Source organism: Nomia melanderi, chromosome 2 (assembly GCF_051020985.1).
Source record: "Nomia melanderi isolate GNS246 chromosome 2, iyNomMela1, whole genome shotgun sequence".
Lineage (NCBI taxonomy): Eukaryota > Metazoa > Arthropoda > Insecta > Hymenoptera > Halictidae > Nomia > Nomia melanderi.
The window spans coordinates 17,325,849-17,345,982 of record NC_135000.1 but is presented as its reverse complement, the minus strand read 5'-3'; the positions used below and the strand labels follow the sequence as shown (position 1 = coordinate 17,345,982).

Sequence of the window (20,134 nt, the reverse complement as noted above, 5' to 3'; positions counted from 1 at the left end):
TCTGACGATAACAAAACTTCAAGAATATCTCCAGCCGCCAAGTCAAGATACGCCCCGACATCTATAACAGTTTTTTTACCGCAAAACGTTAAAACTCTGTATTCCTTTCGCAATAATCTTGCATTTCACGGAAGCGTTCCCCATAAGGACGCAGCTGAATAAACGCTCGAATTCACAGTGTTTCTTCCGTTCTCACCCCTTCCCCCACTTCGTGAACAGAATTTCACGCCTGACGGTTCCGTGGCTTGTCCCTCTCCACGGAAACGCTGGTAGGATCCACTTGAAATAAGAGGTCAACCATGCTGGGAGGCTGAAAAGCTGGGCTACTCGGAAAATACACTCGAGATAAATGCGCTGTCTGCGTATTTACATCTTTTCGAGCAGGTTTACGAGGGAAGAAAAACAGATATTCCGGGGAGGCCGCGTTTAAAACAAATGTTTAAACCTCTTCCGTGTGTGCTTCTCGGGTGCAGTAAACTTGTTGGTACGCAGGAAGCTGATTTCCTGAATGTTTAATGTCTTAGTGTGCGAGAACTCTTGTTTTGAATGAAATGAATCGGGATTGATAAAAGGAGGCTCGCTCAACCCTTAGCCTATCGAACCACTTTTTGTTTCACTTAGGATAGAGTGAAAGTGAATAACCAGGTGTAAATTGTGATAATATCCACAAATGATAGAATAATCTGTACTTCTGAATCAAATAATTTATTTACTTCATAAAATATATAACAAAGCACTGTTGGGATGGACAATAGGGTAATTCATGCAACTTGTTTGCTCAATTGAAATTCTTAATTACGGTCTGTGGCGTATTATTTCGTTGGTAGTATAAGGATTAAAGCTCTTTCTGTTCATTTATATTAAGCTGAATATTGCACAGCTATGATACAAACGGTTCAATGTATAAGTTAATGAATTTTCTATTACATTGTTGTTTAATATTATGGGAAATTTCTTAATCATTATTTTGTCCTAATTTGTGAATTTACTATTCAAAATGATTGTATTTAATTCTGACGAATACTATACAATTCCAGGTTAGATATTTTAATTGAAAGATAACATTGGCTAAAATGCTGATGAAATGCAACTGCGACATATGCGAATGTATACAATTCATTATATGCAATAAAAAATAAATTAAATAAAACTGTATTTTCTTTTTTTTATATGTTTCTTTTATATATAGTTTTCATTTTTATAATTTTATATAGCGAGGGAAAGAAATCCTTGTATTATTACATTATTATTTATATTCAAATATATATGTGCATTATGCGCGTACAGGAAAACTAATATTAATGATTGCACTGATAATACAGTTAATTGTATGTTATTACCATCCTTTTCTAAGTAATTAAAATTGTACTGCTATTTTGTGTCATAGATAATATCCATAACGTTGTAACGCATGAAACTTTTATGAAGAGATAAAAAATATTTTTTATTATAATTGTAAAGAGACATCGTAGTTAAGCGGAAACTTGCACTTAGTATTTACATTTAAAACATCTATAAATATACTAATTGCGCTTGACGTATATTAGACTTAAAATTAAATTCTCTGCATATGTAAAATTAATTACTTTCTATTCAATCTTCCCTCATATCCATTTTAATAATGTGAAACTGTTATGCACAAATTTTATCTGCCTCCCTCTTCCTTGCTTTCAATCCTTACATTAATAATAATTAAGCGAAACTCCACTCCTTAGATTTTACGGAGCGAACTTACGTTCTTTCGAAACTTTTCCACTTAAGTAAATACTAGCCTTTAAAAATGTATTTCTTTAAGAAATTATAATTTTTAGCAAAGAATATACTATATGTTATATACTATAACATTGATCGAATAAATGTTTGTTAAAAATGAAGCTGTTTAAAATCTTTAAAAGCATTAATATAACACATTAACTTGAAATAAGATAAACATGATTTCAGTTCCAGAAGGTCATAAATTTTATAGAGATTATAACTTTTAAGGTTGTATTACTTTATTATTATTTTTATTATCATTATTTTATTTTTAATATCTTATTTTTCAAGTAATAATACGCACTTATTGTTCCATTACACCTCAATTCTCATTATTATATTCCTTTTTAGAAAAAAAGGATTTATTCATTTTTTATTCATTCTTGATCAAATCGTAACATGTCAGAACCGTGAATTCTACAACAAAATAAACATGACTAAACTAAGGATTTTCATACAAATTTAAATATTTATAAACATAATTAAAAAAACAGAACTACTATGGAAAGTGGTGTTTCCTAACAAATACTATAAAAAAGTATTACAATTTGAATACTTTATATATTTTTTCGTATCGTGTGCATTTTTTGTAATGGTTGCACATTCCAAATTTTCCATAGATCATAAATATCCCCCATTTAAACGTTACCCTCTACGGATTATTCTTCCCGTAATGTTCTTAACTTTTAAGTTAAAGTTAACGCTAAAGTTAAATTATCGTGGAGACATGATGAACCTTTCTCCGACTGCTTTAACGCGGATACGTGATTCGAATGGCGGTCGGTGTACGTTGTGCAGTTCGCACAGCGGCCCCGTCGTCGTTCGTGCATACGTGATATAGGTTGCATTGCAGTGCATCGACTGCTGTCAAGCACCCCCGATACTGTGGCGGATTCCTATCCTCCAAATGCTCCTATGTTCCCGTTACAGCGCCCGCACAATGTAAGATATTTTTGTCCGAGTCAATCGCTTGTCCAAAGCCTTTGAAAATTCGCATGTATCAGCGTTGGAAATCGATCATCGATTTCACGGATGTGCGTTCTCATGGAGGATTCAGGGTTCTGAAATCTGACAGTACGCTGTGCACAGTGTTCCATATTACTATCTGTTTCACATTTCTAATTTATTCCCTGCTTTTAAGTTTCACTTAATTTATTACTACCTTTACTGTTATTATTCTAAATGGTCTTTTAATTATTTGAAAAATTGTTAAGATCAATAACAACGTTCTTTAAATTTTTCTCAATTTCTATTGATAGAAACACTTTTTATTTTACAATTTAAAGTCGCAGTAAGTTACTGTATACACGAACGATGTTTCCTAAAATTAAATTCGTTAATCATATTGCTATCGATAATTAAACCGAATTTTTCCTTGCTTTTTTAAATTTCAAAATCCTTTGATTATCAAACCAAGGCTACAGCTATGAAAAATTTGATATTCAAATTTTTATTGGAAGCTGTATTGGAACATCGAAAATACTGTCTCCATATTTCATATTTTAGGAGACATTGTATTTACTTCAACCGGGGGATAAGCGCGGGAGAAAAATGTAGTACGCAGTTTTCGAAACGGAGCTGTACGGAATCATTAATTTTCAACCGCTTGTTACAAAAGCCTTGAAAGTAGAGGGACCGCGGTATCGAATGTGCTTCGGAAAGCCGTTCACGTACGTATAAGGATACATTCGAAACCGCAGGAATTTATTCTACGGCCGAATACGGCCCTATACTGCGGATATAAAATGGTAGCTATTTCGAGAAGACCAACCCTTTAACTGGTTTTTCTGGTAAATCTAATCTTTAGCCGCAAACCGACCGAGCACGTAAGCCCTTTCTCATTTTACCCAGGGTTTAGCTATTATTTATTTTTATCTGTAATATCGGACTGTATTGGTGTTAGGTTCTTATATCTGTAAGTGAACGTTTCGTAAATAGCCACGTAGATTTTCAATTCCGTCTGTTTGAAACTGTAAAAATATTTTTAAAAGAGATCAGGTAACAATGTGCCTTTTGTTTGCGAAAGTGGTGTTTAGAAGAATTTTTTCTAATGAAATCTGATTTTAAATCCATAAATTTCTTTTCACGATTTCTGTAATAAATTAAATAATTGAATGATTGGAAAATTATAGCTGTTCTTTATTTGTATACTTTGTTTATAATATTGTAGAATGACGAACCTACACGATCGACCGCATTACTTTAATTTAGTAATTAATGCTTTCATAAAACTGTGAAATATTTGTTTTGAAAACGTGAATTTGTTGGAACAAAGTGTATTATTTTCAAATTGCAATCTTTGTAGATAAAAGACTTTTAAAGTATATTTTGCGCCTTTTAAAGTAATTACAGTATAATAACTAAGATTTCAATAAATAAGCACCGGGCACTATGTTAGTCGGTTTAGGAAGCCATACGTATTCTTTTCGAAATCTATATAGGTACATTCTAGCCGAAGCTAGATGCTCTTAATTATAATTATAATAGTGATCGGATGATCAGATTCAGAAAGAATAATCTATTCTCATTAATTTGTCGAGAAACAACGATGTTTCTTTAAACATAACATAATATGAACTACATACCACCTTGAATCAATTCGGAAGTTCTTAATTTAAATTAAGAATAAATTTTCTCAGCCAAAAGCTGAGAAATCCAATGAAACTTTTATATATACCTATTTAAGTTTAATTCAAACTCTTCGAACATTACAAAGTACCATAACTATTTTAATATTTATTATTGAACTGCATATTACACTAGTTTCCGTCGATTTTCAAGCATTATCTGTTTTTCCAAACAGGAAATCAGTTCTGACAACTGATTGAAGTAGTCTATCTAGCAAGTCAAACCGTCGCGTAAGCTGTTTCGGACAGGGAGAATATCGGGTATAGTTCCGATGTAATGCGTTTACTAAGACGACAGAAACTTAGGGATCGTAGATTGCATAAATAAACAGATTTGGTGGGAACCTAAAACGTGTATGTTTGTTTCTTGTGATGAATTTGCTGTCCCAACTCGAGAACCTATAACGTGTAAACAGCGTTCTTATCGCGCGCACCTCGACTTACGTGCGACTGAAACTCCATCACTTCAGGCAGTTTTGCAGCAAGTATCTACAAGATTTTAAATGTGGAAATTGCCGTCTGGCGTATTTCACGTATTTTCCATTTCCCCGGGACAGATGGACAAGGATTACAAAACGAACGAGAAGAGGAACTTTCACGGTACACGGGTTTATAAAGTTTTTAGAAAGTACGAGGATTGCATAGTGCATTGGTCTAGACTATTACAGAGACTGCTGTAAAAGAAATTTTTTACCTTATATATTTAATGATATTAAAATGGTAACGGCCCTTAAATCGATTTCCATCATGAAAAAAAGATAAACTGAAAGTCATTGTCTCCGAAACTAGTTATAATGAGATGAAATTTGTTGAAGTACACTTGAATTTGATACTGAAGTTTTCTACGAAGAGAAGGGAATCATATTGATACATCAATTGATCGATACATCAATACATCAATTGACAGACAAATTTGATGCATAATATTGAGGTAAGCTTTTAATTGTGAATCTAGTTTTAATACTAATAAAAGTATTCAACAATTAATAATAAGTTGGATCGCTATAAAAGCCACGAATTTAATGAAAAATACATATACGTAGTTAAAACACAATTATACAACTATTTCCCGTAGCTTTCAATAAAGAATTACAGCTTTACATAGACATTTGCGCATAATAAAGATTTTTTTGTTATTAATAACTGTAAAACGTAGACTCCATTAAACCAAGAAAGTATGACGCAAATTTTTAGCGTAAATAGACTTACTGTATGAGTCTCATTGTCTTACGCTGTACTATTTTAAACTTCGTTTTATTAAAAACTTTTCTTTCTTGATACGAAACGAAAAACTGAAACTTTAAACTTTGGACCCGCCAAGCACTGATAGGATGATGGAGAGTTTTAATGCTGTTAGCAAATATTACCCAGCACACTGTCATGGTCTGTGCTGTGCGGTACGAAGTCCAGGAGAAATTTTATAGTTTGGAGTTTGTTAGACACGAACCACCGAGTGCCTGGCTAATGTCAGTGACCACTGAAAGCTTAGCCATGAGAGAAGCCATTAGGATCGGTGGAGTGTGTAAATTGTAAAGGAAGATCGTTAACACCCCGAACGTCACATTTGTCATCTATTAGTAACAAAATTCTTTACCGAAATTGAAACTCACTTATAATGGCAAACATTAAAATAGACTATGTTTTTTTAAGATTCGTGTATACAAGAAAATTGAAATAAATATAAACACGATAAATCTTAACTACCAATATCTGTTTTATTCGTTTATTATTAATTTCAATCTATTAATTTACTTGATTTACTTTCGAATCGTAATAAAATATAAATATATAAATATTTAAAAAAAGTTCAAATAAGAACTACACTTCCGGATCTAAAAAATATAAAAGAAAATAAAACAGAAGCTAGAAAGACTCATTACACATTTTGACATTTTCTGTCTATTTTTTAAAAACGTTTTTTAGTTATTTCTTAGTTCTTTAAATTTATAGTTATCGGAGATTTAATTTTACGTAAAAATCTGCAATCTAATAGTCATGTTCATCATATGTTCATCATAATACACAGTAGAATTGCAGACCGCATTTGTATAACAAGTACATCGAAACGATAAAAGTTACATTTTATAATTGAAATGAAAGAGACGAAGAACGATAAGACGATTAAGCTGGAAAGTGTCCTCGAGAGAATAACTAGATCCATCTTGAAAATAATTGAAGAAAAATGCGGCCCATGACAATAGTTACGGAAGATTGATCGTGATCACTTTGTCGACTGGACGAATCATATTCTATCGTAGTTTTAGGGAATTTTAAAGTGATGCAAATAAAATACATTTTATTATCGTATTGTTGGTAGAATAAATCATATTTGTAAAACAAACGAACAGTGCACTGGTAATGTTTTCCGTTCAAAATAAAACCTTTCATTTCCGAACGCTTCGCCACAAGAGCATTGAAGTTTTTGAACAACAGTATCAATCAAATAAACGAAGTGTAAAAGGTTAAACGTTCGACAAATAACAGTTATTTATAAAAGTTAACCGTTTAACAATAAAACTTTCGAGCTTTAAATCCAACGATTCAGTATTTTCTCATAAAAATTACAATAATACATGTACAGAGATTTCGGTTTGCTTATTTCTTTATTTAGTTACATTTAAATCGATTTAGTAGATAATTTCTTGGAAAAACGTGTGTATATTTATAATAATAAGTTGAAATTCAAAATGAGTTACTTTAATCCTTGAACTACCAAGCAATAGTACGTCGCAGGGCGTAATTAAAAATATAAGTTGAGCAAACAAGCCTCTAAAATTGCACCATTGTCTATTCTAATGGTAATTTGGGATCTATTTTATATTTTGTTATAATTTATCCTCGATTATTCCTTTTATCTTGACACCCTATGATTTCTTTTACAACTGCGCTTGATAAAACTACTTTATGATTAATAATTTACTAGAAGAAAAAGAAACTAATTTCTATATTATCCGATTAATTAGTTCTTCAATCCTAGTTTCCTTTCGTTTCTGTTTCCGCCAACAAGAACTGATCGTTTACCTCATTTATCTTTATTTTGCAACCAGTTATCTGACCGTTTGCGCTATAAATAAGTATACATAAAGTGCCGGCACGTTCAGTGTTAACCAATCTGATAATTCTAGCGTTAATTTGACCCCAGATCGCGATACGTAATGTCGTCGCGTTGAAAACGGTATCACGGTCCGCGCGTATGTGGCCCGCGTATCTTCAGCCGCGGTCGATCTTATCCGCCCCCGCCGAACTGCGCGCTTGTAAAGAGCGCGTGGAGTTAATGAGACGGAAGAACGAGCGGCGCGATATTGCAAGTTTGAGAAATGGCCTCATAAAGGCGTTACAGCGCCGCTGAAACTCGAGGTGAAGGGTAGGAAGGATTGAAATGTTCTCGACCGCCCCCGGACAAAAAACCGCTGTCATGAGCTCCGCCGGGGATGTACGATCGCGCCGCGCGTAATTACGCGCCGGTAATCTCGGGACAATGGTCCCGCGTTTTATAACGGGCATTAAAAAAAAAAAGAGTAACGAAGTGACGGGAAGTTTCATCGGATTGGAATTTATCGGTTTGTGGCACCGCCGGATATATGCGGGTAATGTTGTTCCGTCCGATGTTTTCGTCCCGCGATACCGCCGACGCGTGATGCAGTCAATATTTTATTTGCGATATCGTGTTTTAATGACAGCCGGGCACTGACAAACAGAAACGTGAATAATAAGCTTGCATTCCGACGCTGAGGGTAGCAATTCATCGACGAACTTCACTGAACCAGCCATTTTTAGATAACAACGGTTTGTTTCCTTTGAATGCTAAAACATTCAGTAAGTAAGATGGGAAAGAGAACGAAATATAACAAAAAAGAAGGTAAAAGGAGTTTTAAATATGACATCCAGTGATTTTTAAATAAAATAATGTTTAATGGTGTCTTATAAATGTTCCATAATAAAGTATACTATATCTAAGTCTATACATTAATATGTATATTGATACTTCAGATTTTGTTCTTTACTACGATTTTTCTGTTGGAATTAATATTAATTAATCGATGATTCAGCTTTGCCATTTATCGATATAAAAATCCGAATATTTTAATTAACTGTAATGAGATCAATAAAGCAGGGTTTTAGTAGTGTTCTTTAATAAAAATGTTTTTATTATCTGTTAATATTCTTACAAATTTCTTGTTCATGTTTTATAAATATGATTTTTTTACAATGCATATATAAAGGAAGCGAGGAGATCGATTCTTGTGGAGTGTCGATTTATATTTTTCTTTATTAATTGCTTAACATTCCAGTTGAAAACGATCAAAGTCAAGGAGAAAATTTGGTCGCTGAGCGAGAAGTGGTAGATGACAGGTTAGGCATCAAGGGGGTAAAGGTACTAAACCAGCGCACCTCACAGCCGGAACTCACTAGGAAACTTTAATGATAGTACCGCAATATGTGTTTTACCTTATCATATTACATAAAGCTATGATAAAAAATTTCAAATAATATTAGATAATCAGTGTCAAATAAAATATACAATAACTGAACCATTAAAATTAATTTGTAAATTTTATACAATTATTAAACTAATCAAATTCATATCAGAAAACAAATTTATACTCAGCCTCGGTTTTAACAAATCAGTTCATAAAAATGTATATTTACCCAAAAACCTCAAAGAGCTTATAAATTCCAACAATAAAAGTAATAAATCTCGTCATCACAACATTTAACGAGTTCATGCTGAAGCTATCCTTTCGTAATTTTCAGAAATATGCAATCCAAATCAATTCGTTAAAAATAGTGTCTTTATCGGAAATACTTAAGTCTTCGGTTACGTGACCAATTCTTTCGAACAGTTCACAAAATGTCTTTTATCGATTCTAGTATGGTGGAACCTCATTCATCGTACTCCGACTTGCTCTCTCTTCCTCTCTGTTTCATGAAAAACGAAGATGTTCTTTAATTTATTTCAACCCGGGCAAAATTACACCGAGATAACAGGAAAATTTACTTCCACCGAACGAAAACGAAATTACAATTTCGAGCAGACACGAATGGCAGCCATGTCGACGGTACGTTCCACCGCAGCTTTGCCAGCGTTTCGCGAATGTAGGATGCAGAGAAACGGGCTCGGAAAGATCCCAACGTCGGGCAGATGTTCCTTCAAGAGCACTTGTCTGGTCGGGTGAATTATCGACTTTGCTACTTCGACCTCGATCCATCGGATCGTCCTACATACTCGGAAACCTTTGGAATTTCACGCGCCCTTTCTCCCTTTCATGTGGCCTGCGAGTGATTCGTCAAGTAATCAGAAAATCTTTTGATACCATCATCTCCGGATTTTCGCCTAAAATAGACTTTCCCTTTATTTACTCGACATTGAACTATCTGTTACATCACCAACAGAAGTGTACCGCCCTATCTCTTTGCAGAAAATAAAGTTCGTCTCGACGTATATCGTGCACGTCCACGGACGCCAGAAAAAGGAATTACTGTATCACATGAATCACCCCTTCAAATAAAAAATTTTTATGAGTTACTTTTTTCGTCTTCTATCGAATGTGTCAGTTAATTCGAAGTATCCAATTGGACGAGACACTAAATTAGACATCTTGACATTCAATGGTTTCTTTAATTATATAATTATATATGGCTTAATTAAAGGAACCAAATTTTTCATAAAAATTTGATGTTTGTAATAAATTTCCGTAATAAACGAATAATATGTAAATGTATAATATAATAAATAATAATAGGCAATAATAAATAAGTGCCTCTAATACAATGTCTATGACAAACGAGATGAAATGATGATTATACGTAACTTAACACTATTTGTTGATGTAAAATGCTACATTAGTTAAAGACAATTTTTTATAGCAATAATAAATGCAATGCTAATGTCTCTTGCTAATTGAAGCTAATCTGCTTTCTTTTTCATGTTTCCTATTCCTCTCTCCGGACTACAAATTGCCATTTACCGTTTCAACGATTACTGGTGGTGGCAATGGCGACGGTTGCAACAACGGCACCCTAACAATCCACATGGCACCAACGATACGCTGATTAACTCTGGTGATGGTGACCACGATAACGCGACGATGTGTCGCGGCGATGGTGACCACAATGCCTGGTACACCGTGGTGACGGTGACAACAATGACACGTTAATAAATCACGGTGATGGTAACCACGCCTGACATGTTAACAAACCACGCTTAATGTCGACCGCATTGATACACTAACATTTTGTTGTACACCTTGCTGGGTCAATGACTTAATCCCGCTCACGGACATCTCTGTCGAACACCTTCATTCGCGTTGCATTTGACGTTCACTAACTTTCTTCGGCTTATCATTATTTCCTACGTTACCAATTGAATTATTTTTCTTAACGCCACTATAATTTCTGTTGTTTGTTCAATAACGTTTGCTTTGCTATGTATATTCATTTTTCTTCGATCAACATTGCATGATGCTAATATTCCTTAATATCACTATATATTACAACCAATCTTCGAAAAAACTCACTTTGCATATTTTAACATCTTATTCTTTCCTGTCATTCATCACCAATACAATTATTCTCAAACATCTTTCTCAATCAACCATTCCATTTTTCTTGAAACATAAATATCAATTTCAATTCTACAATTCAACTTTCTATAATTTACCTACATATTCCCTTTCCACAATTTATCCAACTTAATGCCTCATCTTAAACATTCCTTTCAAACTTACTTGAATCATTTCAATTGATCCATACCCGAACTCTTACCTCAACAAACCCTCATATAATTCCATACCCCGTAATTCTTGTTTAATACGTCAAACGGCGAAATCCGTGCACCAACCATACCGGAAAAAATGAAATAACCCCTTGCCCAAAACGAATCGTCACCGAACCGCGTGACAAACGGTGTTGGCCCGCTGACATTGTGTCACGGAATTGCGGCGATTAACATCGGCCGCTGGCCCCGCCATTTTCGTTCTTACCACCGGTGGCCGTCATCCGGTGGATTTCCAACGGAGCGCTGCAACGTCTGCGGTTCCGCGTGCAAACTCGCCACCGAAACCCGCAACTGTGCGCCGCCGTCCGTCGTGCCGCGTCGGTCGGCTTGTATTCCGCGTGTAAACGAAACGACACCGCTTCCGCGGGGCGGGTGTCATCGATACATCGCCGCCCGGTTGATCCTCCGATTGATCCACTCGTTAATTACCCAAATCCCTCGAAACCGATCACCGTTACGGGTCATCGATCGCTTCTCCGCGCCCTGTGCGCCCTTTCTTTCGGCTACCCCTCTAAATTCGCACCAATTATTCCCCTCTCCCTTCGCGACGCTTCTTCATTACCCGCTTATTTTCGGGTATTTCGTTGTTGGAACTGTCTATTGTTCTGCTATCGATCAACTTCGTATCACTCGCTTCGACACCGATCGACTTGATTGATATTGTTCCGGGACGATTCTTCTAACGAATGTTATTGGTTTTATTCTCTTAAATTTGTGGGAATGATTGATTCTATTACGGTCTTCGTTTTGTCAATATGTAAATATTGATATTTATACTTGGCGATATTTTATTTGAATTTCTTTGTGCTGGTCATGTTTTATTATCCGTTGTGAATATTGTGTCACGTTTATCTTCTTTTCATTCTTCTTTTTGAAATTCATTTGATCGTTTCTGTATTTGTAAATATTGCGTATTGTAAACTACTTTGATTATTTTCTGTGAATGTTTGCATGGATTTATCTGTCGATTACGTTATGAATTAAAATTGTCACTTGCTGGTTTGTCCGAGCTAAACGATATTTCATCTATTTTGCTCCTTCAATCTCGTTAACATGAATGATTACTGGCAACCGTTCCACATGACCCAATTGAATTTTCTGTTTCGTGACCACGATATTGAAACGACAGCCTTGTTATCAGGCACCCTGAAGACCTACCAACGAGCAGCCTGCGACGAGGAGTTGATGACGCTCAAATGTCCACCAGGCACGACCATCACCGTTGCTCTCGCTCAATATGGCCGGGCTGGCGCAAACGGCAACGGCAGGTGCAGCACCTACGATCCGTCATCTCTTGCAGGGGACAAACTGAATCACACGTGCATCTGGCCCCAGTCACTGCAGGTATGTATCAAGAAAGCATCTATAATTTTTTTTTATTTGATACGTGGGTTGCTGTAAAAGTTTCGAGAATATATAAGAAAAGTCGCATATAAGTTTGAACTAATGGTTTATTGTTTCTCAAAATTCTCTTTCAACATTAGTATATCTTTCATTGTCTCGTGTTAGCACTTTCTAAAATTTAAAATGTGAATTTTATAAAAATAACAAACAACTTTTGCAGCAACCTACGTATCGGATCATTTTTTTAATTAATTTCTTACGAATATTCATGCGTTGACCCCTTGTCCTACATTTTATTTGTCAACAATGATTGATATTTTGTCATTAATCATTTAAAAAAAAAACGGAAATTGTTCTAGACATATTTTATGTCCACGTTTGCTCTTAAGTATAATAATTGATAACAGATTCATTTGCATTCAAAAGAATCGAGAAATGATCATGCTTATTAAATTCTCTTTACAATCCTCACAACGAGACTGGCACGTTATTATTAAGCAAGCGATTAAATGTGTATATTCTTCCTTTTGTAACTACGAACTTTGAATTTGAAATTTTATTATTTAAAGGTCTATTAATTCATTCTTATGTTAAAAATTTAGTATAATATAATGCATATTTGAAAGTAACTAGAAACGTAGGATTATTTCATTATAAATTACTTACAATACAGGTTATTCATGGTATCATATTAAATAGATTATATTGCATTATGTACATGAGACAAATATATTTTGATTGATATACGTATCTGCACATTTATTAAAATTTCTATAATAATCGAAGGATCACGGTTTTCGATGTTTTGTCCTTGTATAGAATACAGTATTAACTATTTAATCTTCTTAACTTGCACACATTGTGCTATGAATATTACACGGTCAGCTATAAAGTTCTGCCCTACAATATACTGTGGTCAGATGATTATAATTATCCTGATAGAACGGTCGAGATAAGTCGATATTAACCCGAACACACGTTGCCGCAAAACTTTGTGTTAAAGCATTTTCTAAATTCCAATCAACGTGTGATTTTCGTCTGACCTTCTATGTACCATGTTTACTGAATTATTTCGCTTTGTAATATGAACATTCACCCACAACATGGTGATTGAATGAGATTTAATCTTTGCCACACGATTTCAATAAAGTTTTCTCTTGAGAATAATAATTTACATTTTTTCCAATTTCTTTTAGTATCTTATAAAATAACAAACTCACATTTTTCTTATTTATTATCAATATGTGTAATATTTCTTCTATAGAAATTCTTCATAATACTATCGATAATTTTATTAAAACAATTTTATTTCAATGTCGTTTATATTCTAAACAGTGGCGTCACATTTGAATAATAACTGTAGTTAGACATATATTCTTTAGATATTCAATTAGCATAATCATCGTCAATTTTATAAAAATCTATCAGACTTCAAAAATTCCTATAGAATTCATTCCTAAAAACATCAGGTTGACCACATTACTACCTCAAACCTTTCTTTTTCCTTTGTTGCAATTGAAAATTGCACAAATTCTTATGAAGACAACTCAAACTTCTTTTGATATATCCGTTTTATAGAATCATCTACATAAACAGAAATGTCAATTGAAAATATGTTCTGTAATACAGTTTTCTGTCTGCAATATCGGCCGTATTCCAAAACGTTCTGTTCCATCCAAATTCAACAGCCACCAGAGACATTTCTTACGCCTTTCTTCGAGGAAAACAAAACTCGGCCCGGCAGTAACTTTGTAAGTGCCATCGTAAACCGTTGTACATTGAGTATTCGAACTTGGCTTCGCGAACAGCTCGCAACAGGAAGTTCCCAGCGATGACGTTTCGCTGTCCCCCGCCCGAAAGTTTATCTGCCATCTTATATTTATTGGCTTCTCGCGAAACCCTGATTTCTAATCCAGAAGAAAGGACGGCGTCGATTGCCTTAGCACCCCGACCTCTTTCTCGATGGAAGTACTGAGCTGGAAGAAATCGTAAACCGGATCCACTCCGCTGGGTTAACCCTTGTACGGTTCAACCCTCGTAACCTCTGCTTAGGTTTGTAAGCTCTAGCTGCCGGAACGCCCCCGAAAAAGATTTCGAGCGAGACCCTTTCAGCGTCCGGATTTCGCATCAGGCTTTAGTGTCTCGTGTACGTTGCAATTCGACGGCGTTCGCTATCCTCTTTCTCTTTATTCGTAAATTGGACGCAAACAACAAAGTTACTTCTGACGCTATAACCGTTCATTGAACATAATGTGACGAGAATATGTACTAAGGAACTAGTGTGTCTAGAATATCTTAGAGCAATAAAGTGTTATTATTCATACAATAATAGTGTTCTGGAAAATAAAGTTTTACCATTTCAAAGCCATCGAAAATTCTTTATTTCTTCGAAACTTCGAAATGACAGACAAGGACAACTCGATCGTCTGTTCGAAATACTATTTTACTAACAAAATATTCTCCTATAACGTTCACGATCAACCTCTTGCGAAAGCTTATTATTTCGTTTCTTAATTAAAACTGAGATGTCTATGTTTGTTATGATTTCAAATTCAGTGACACCTGAATGCCTCTTACAACTTGAAATTAACAACAAATCATAATTCTATACATAACCATGATGACATACGAAAACTCCTTCAGTATTATCCGTCTTAATCTCCTTTCTTCTTAATTCTTCGAAATGGCCTGCTTTCGACAGCTATGAAGCAAAATCCCTTCGTCAGAAGAAATAACGATTCATGTTACGGAACTATCGCTGCTTTCTTGATAACATTGCACACGAGGAGCTGATTTCGAGCCGCGTCGCCGCCGTCAAACAAGTTCGCCGGCCGTACGCACGACGAAGCACCAGAGTGTCGTTTTCAGGTCAGTTGCCATTATCTCTCGAAGGCGGGATTTTAAACGGCAACGATCTCCTATCAACCCTGGCGTCTGCTCGCGCAGCTAGCCCGGCATTTTTTCGTCCCGCCGAGACGAGACTCGCAATTGCCACTGAATTCCGACCGAAAAAAGAGCAACGTTTCGCGCGCTTGCTGCACTCGAGACCTTCCCACCCCGTTTTCTTTCCGCGTTTCGTTTCGCGGTTGAAATAAAACGAGAATCGCGGTTGCTTACCGCGTTTCCAGTCATTTCGTTACCAGCCGACTCGTGAATCCCGCCTAACCGTGCTTTCAGAAGAAATATTTCCCCTCTCGCGTCTCTACTTTTTTCTCCTCCTCTTTTTCTCTCTCTCTTACGCTCGCTCGACTCTTTTTTTTACACTATCAAGATGTACGGTTCTAATCTACGCGAACGAGCTGAACGTTTCGGTTCTTTCCCGAGGATTACGCGAACCTTTATCTGTCCTCTATTCCTGTTTTATTTTTGCTGTTGTTTTCAGTGATTCACTATTTGATTCTTGCAACAATTAGCAACGCGAACTCTGTTGCTGGGTTTCGTAGACACTCTCTTTGTTCACTTTGTACGTATTTGGAACGTGCACGTTGCTGCTTGGAAATTTAGAGCGAGCTCTCGTCGTTATTTACATCAAATATCGTTTTATTTAGTATAGAGATACGTGAATAAATATTACAAATAAATCAACGTACCGGAGAATAATAGAAAATCATCGAAATAGTCAGCACGTAGTTTGATGATGTTAAACTTAGTTAAAGAAACTTAAAAAAAATATTTTCAAATTTCTTGAAAAAATAACATAGAGCGTCTTTCAACGTAATATTGGAAAATAAAATAATTGTTGAAAGTTTATTCTTTTCGTGAGTATATAATATAATAAGTCGCATAATGCGATACAGTGTTACATGAAATCGAATGTAGGTAATCATAAATTATCATCCCTTAACCGTGGAATGGCTATAGCAGTTTTTATGTACGACAAATTGATTTTTTAGTGGAGGCTACAATTGTGCCATGAAAATGTAATCTTCGAAAATGTCTGGCAAATTCGAGCACAAACGGTGCAGAGATCTTTCAGATCCGGGGGAACCCTTGAAAGTCACGAGCCCGACGATAATAACTTATCGATGGAGCTACAATAGAAATTTTCGCGGCTGTCCAATAGCCAGGAAAGAGGTCCGAGGATTTCGTATTGATTTCTTATTTTGCGTTTCCAGTGCTCCAGAAGGGGGTCATTGTGTACGATCCACGCTACAATACTATTGGCGAAAATAAAATAACCTTTTCCATTCGACCAATGATATTGCAGTCGCCTCTGGCGTTATCCATCCTCCCAGATCTTCTCTTTACTCGTTTATTTCTTTGGTTACTTCTTGACCTCGACTTTCGAGTTGCCTCCCGGCGAATATATTCGATCTCTACTCCGTCGTTTGTATGGAAATAGAAAATGTTATTTTCTTTTATTTCACAGTTAATTTAAGGTTGTATCCTCTTTAGAATGCCCCTTTTTCATTCTTAACTCCCTACCTTATGATTTACTTCTCAACCGTGCTTACTAAAATAACTTTGTCGTTAATTATTTAGTAGAAAAAGAAACAAATTTTACACTTACTTTGTGTCTACATTTACTCTAAAGGTTAAAGATTAATAATAGACAGGTAATACTTACTTTATGTTGCAAATTAACATTTAGATTTGTCGAATTCGGTTTGAAATTTTCATCACAAGTTTGACACGTTAGTATAAGGCAAGGGGTTAACATGAAAAATTACAAACCACAATGTTCATTATATTACTCTATTTGAATTCTCTTTCGATTAATATCAATTTCAAGGACGACACGATTTTTTATAATTTCTACCCCTATTATAATTGACCACGCAAACAAATTCAGTTATTATTAATTAAAATTTATTTTTCAATAAATATTAGAAAGTGGAGATATCCTGACTGTCAATATAATACTAAAGAGGTAACGCCTATAAATATTATAATTCAATAATTCTTGTTAAAAAATTTAGTTCCTAAATTTGTACAAAACTTTGTAAACTTTCAGTTTAATATCCTATATTAAATACACCGTTAAAATTCAGTTTTAATCTCGCGCCAAGAAAAATATTGATGTAACAAATTGAAACATTCGAGAACATTTAACTAAAATTGGGAATTGCCTAACCATGCATGAACAAGTAACAGAATAAACTCCGGAAGGGAACTTTTTTACTGCTGCAGTTTTCCCCGTCCATTTACAAGTTAGTCTGATGTGATTATCCTGGCAACACGGGCAACAGCGATTCCGTTCGTTTGCGTTTTTCAATGGGGTTATCGGAAATGGAATATGAAAACTTAATGCCAAATCGGAGACTAACAAAAAACACGGCCCTTCGGCGCGTGGCGTCGTGCCAAATACCTTTACGGATTTTCATTGTCTCGGTAACATTTAAATTTCCGCGCTCGTGGTAACTACGAAAACATTATTAGGTACGGAAGACCGTTGACAAAAATTTTAGCTGGGTTCTCTTGATGAAATTTCCTCTAATAAATACGATCTTTTCAGCGAGAGCACTGCATTAAGTGTAGACATCAAGTAAAAGATTACGACCCGCAATATTGCCATGCTTAACGTCTTAATGCACCCCTACTGGCGGCCTTTAAAAATTAAAATTTTTCCCTCTGTCCATTTTCTTCCGAGATTTCAACGGAATTATGTAGGTCTTAACGAAGCGAAACGGTGTGGATTCATGTCTTAGTGTTTATCTCCAAGAAACGAATTTCAAATTTGGTGTCAGGGGTACCCTAAAGTTGCATCATTTTTCGCTATTTGAAAGACGTATATAACGATTAAGTAGCAGCTTATATGAGAAACATGCGCTTCTCTTTAAAAAACTTATAATGAATTGGTGAAAACCGAATTACATTATTAAATAAAAAATTTATAACATGACATGATAATATGGTCGTACACTGCTTGTATTTAAATGAAACGAATGATTTTTCGAATTTATTAATATGTAATATTTTTTCATAAATTTGATTAAGTGGTTTCATTAAAATATAAAAGAATTAAGGTGAATTTTAATGAGTTGGAAGAGAACTCATTCAAGAATATATTTCCAATGCGTACAAAGTTTACATGTCGCCGACCGACGTAAGTAGCCACTATATCACGGGGTTAGCTAAACTAATTACCAACTTTCTTCATGCAAGGTTTTCTCATTTTAATTTTCTTCTATATATTCCTTCTATATATATTAAGTGTAAGGTTTCGCCTCGCTCGTAAGGGATTAAAAATATGTTTATAAAATAGCGATTTCAGTTAAGTATCCTTTGGCATCGCAGGTGAATGGAGATTAAATCCCACCGAGAATGAAGGGTTGAAGGACATTTCTTTTCCAATTTCTATGGAATACTTACATAAAGTGCCGCTCAACATGCTATTTTTAAATATTCATCATTATCTTCGATATAAATATAAAATTTTACATAGCTTTTTAAGTTGCGAAATTTTGTTAAACTTCAGAAGAAACTTTTTCCGAGTTATTTATGTTTTTTAGTAATAATTATTGTTAATAATATCATCGTATGCGCTTCTTCTTCAAAATATTTCCAAATGGTATTCAGAAAAATTACAAAGTACCAACAAATAAGGGTTAAACAGTGAAATAAAATTCACTCAAAACACATGAATTTCTTTGGTTACTTTTCGACCTCGACTTTTGAGTTGCCTCCCAGCGAATATATTCGATCCCTACTTGGACGTTTCTATGGAAATAGAAAATTTTATTTTTTTTATTTCACAGTTAATTCGAAGTTGAATCCTTTTTAGCATGCTCTTTTTTCATTCTTAACATACAAAATTGTGAATCACGACATTTATTATATTATTACATTTGAATTCTCTTCCAATTAATATTAATTTCAAGTGTATTCAATTTAATTCTTAAACAGTAAAACAATTAATGAATAAAATTAACTCGAGACACGTGATTTAATATCCTCCGGTGAAGGGTTAATTTAAACAGGGTAAATAATTCTCGAGCCTTAATTTAACCTCTGTCCTTATCGCCTTAATCTCCCTACCCGATTTCTATAACCGACTTCGGTACGCTGTTTTTTTACGGAAACGGTTTTTACGAGGCTCTCGAGAAGTTCGCGTGTTTCTCAGCCGGCGGAAAATGAGTTTTGGCAGACATTCAGAATCCCCCTTTCGTAACTACGGAATTGCTTGATGATCGTGTAAGCGTTCTTAATCGCTAATGATCGACGCGAACTTTCTTTAACCTCAAAGCGGACTCGACGCCGGGAAGCCTGGGTCTTAGTCTTTGGTGTGCATTTGCCCATGAACATCGGCTTCCTAATGCCCTTTGAAAATTCCAGTTAATTGGGAACTGATCCGCAATGTTCCACTCGTCGAAGGTGCGAAAATCAAACCGTAATTATCGTGTTCTTGTTGCCAAGTTCTTCTTTCGAGGAGTCGCCCGTTGCTCCTCCAACCGTTAACCGTGTTTCGTCGTTATAAACAAACTCTAATTGCTCGCAAGTTCGTCCATTAACATTCGAAGAATCGACAATACTTCTTTTTTCGGCATGATTGAAGCAGATCTGAAGTGAAACTTAAGAAGCAGTAATTGTAGTAACGACGCTTTTATTTGTAGATACTTCAACTCGAGCACCCTTCAATTAAATCTTTTTGAAATTTACTGGATTCATTGGATTTAAGCACAAACGTTGC

At 35.1% G+C, this 20,134-nt stretch overlaps 1 protein-coding gene across 7 annotated transcripts in view; it reads left to right on the top strand.

Annotated features, from left to right (window-relative positions):
* The window catches only part of LOC116433584 (uncharacterized), a 410,336-nt gene that overhangs the window by 217,165 nt on the left and 173,037 nt on the right, over positions 1-20,134 (top strand). For 6 of the 7 annotated variants that reach the window (XR_013001492.1, XM_076374508.1, XM_076374511.1 and 3 more), the window contains exon 2: positions 12,290-12,504. Coding sequence is in view for 6 of the 7 variants with exons in the window: in XM_076374508.1 (XP_076230623.1) it covers positions 12,290-12,504 (215 nt within the window). In the remaining variant the exon portion in view is untranslated. The remainder of the gene's footprint in view (positions 1-12,289; positions 12,505-20,134) is intronic. The other variant, XM_076374507.1, reaches the window with a different exon arrangement.